We start from the raw sequence: 1728 nt of genomic DNA on the forward strand, positions 1-1728 counted from the left end.
CCCCCCCCGGGCGCCGCCGCCGCCCCCGGCCGGAGTCTCCTTACCTTCGCCTGGTTGATGAGGAGTCCCACAAATGTAGAGACGATCATGGAGCCGGAGACGCTGGGAGTTTTCCTGCGGAGCTCCTTGTTAAAGAGGCTGAAGAGCGGCTCCTCGGTTACGGTCACGGTGTAAGACTGCCGCATGCTGAGCATAGCTCCGGGGGTGGGGGCTTGGTGATCTGGGGACTGGCCGCCTCTGAGCCCGGTCCCGAACTGCTTTATATAAAACCCGGAGCAAGCTCACACGTCAGGTATCCAGTGTGCGGGGGGAAGGAGGAGTTTAGTTTATGTTTAACACTCTCTGCTCCACAATCCATATACTCCAACACACACACACTACATTGCCTGGACAAGTGTTATTCCAGCGTTAGGATCCAAACATTCAAATAAAATGGGAACATTTCCTTCCCAAATAACATCTGACACTGGCATTGTCAATACAACAATTTCTAACTTCAATTACCAGCTTATAACTTCAACCGCCAGCTCTAAAGGCAACCGCTAAACCTGGCTACTCGGCCTACCTTAACGTTAATGATTATCTCCCAAATCATGAATGTCACTAGACATTGTCACATCACCCACTGTACTATTGACAAGGGGGCAGCTTGTACCTCCACTAATATTTTGTGATGTCGTTTAGCATTAGGTGAAGCAAAGTATAAAAAAAGACTTGCATTTATATAGCACCTTTCACAATATTCATCTTTTGATAAGGTCCCCATTGGAGGGTGGTTAGTAAAATTAAAGCAGATGGAATATAAGGAAATGTACTGGCTTGCATTAAGGATTGGCTGACAGGCAGAAAACAGAGAGTAGGAATAAATGGGTCATACAGTCAGAGATTTTTATTACAGCATGGAAATAGCACCTTCAGCCTGTTCTGTCCCTGCTGATCATTAAACATCCATCTAACACAAAAACAGAAATTGCTGGTGAATCTCAACAGGTCTGGCTGCACCTGTGACAAGAAAGCAGAGTCAACGGTCTGTGTCCAGTGACTTCATCAGAGCAGATGCTGCCAGACTTGCCGAGTTTCACCAGCAATGTAGTTTTTGTTCCAGAACAGAATCTGAGGAAGGGTCACTGGACCCAAAATGTTAACTCTGATTTTTCTTTACTGATGTTGCCAGACCTGCTGAGCTTTTCCAGCAACTTCTGTTTTTGTTCCTGATTTACAGCAATCCACAGTTCTTTTGGTTTTTATGTCTGTTTTGGGGTCAGATCCCCAGCATCCATTGTTGTTTGTTTTACTTCATCTATTCTAATTGTATTCTTCCCAGCACTTGGCCCATGGTGTTGTCTGCTATGGTGTTTCAATTGCTCATCTAAGTAGTTCTTAATTATTTTAAGGTTCCTACCTCTACCAAAAGACCAGAATACATAGGAGCAATATTAGGCTATTTGGCCCATCCAGTCTACTCCACTATTTGATCATGGCTGATGCTTCTCAACCCATTGTCCTGTCTTCTCCCTATCACCCTTGACCCTCTTACTAATCAAGAACTTATCTATCTCTGTCTTCAAAGTGACCTGGCCTCCACAGCCTTCCGCAGCAATGAGATCGATATCCTCTGGCTGAAGAAATTCTCCTTCACTTCAGTTACCCCTCAATCACTCTTTCAGGCAATGAGTTCCAGATACCCAAACCCTTTGGGTGATTTTATTTTCCCTCAAATCCCCTCTA

General features: G+C 45.1%; 1 protein-coding gene across 1 annotated transcript in view; it reads right to left on the reverse strand.

The window, feature by feature from the left end:
- The window catches only part of LOC109922276 (ubiquitin carboxyl-terminal hydrolase 2), a 28087-nt gene extending 27044 nt beyond the window's left edge, over positions 1-1043 (reverse strand). Inside the window, exon 1 of the mRNA XM_020522290.2 lies at positions 45-1043. Within this exon, the coding sequence (XP_020377879.1) occupies positions 45-194 (150 nt within the window). The 5' untranslated portion in view covers positions 195-1043. The remainder of the gene's footprint in view (positions 1-44) is intronic.
- Between the last annotated feature and the right edge of the window lie 685 nt (positions 1044-1728).

Source organism: Rhincodon typus, chromosome 32 (genome assembly GCF_021869965.1).
Source record: "Rhincodon typus isolate 14 chromosome 32, sRhiTyp1.1, whole genome shotgun sequence".
Lineage (NCBI taxonomy): Eukaryota > Metazoa > Chordata > Chondrichthyes > Orectolobiformes > Rhincodontidae > Rhincodon > Rhincodon typus.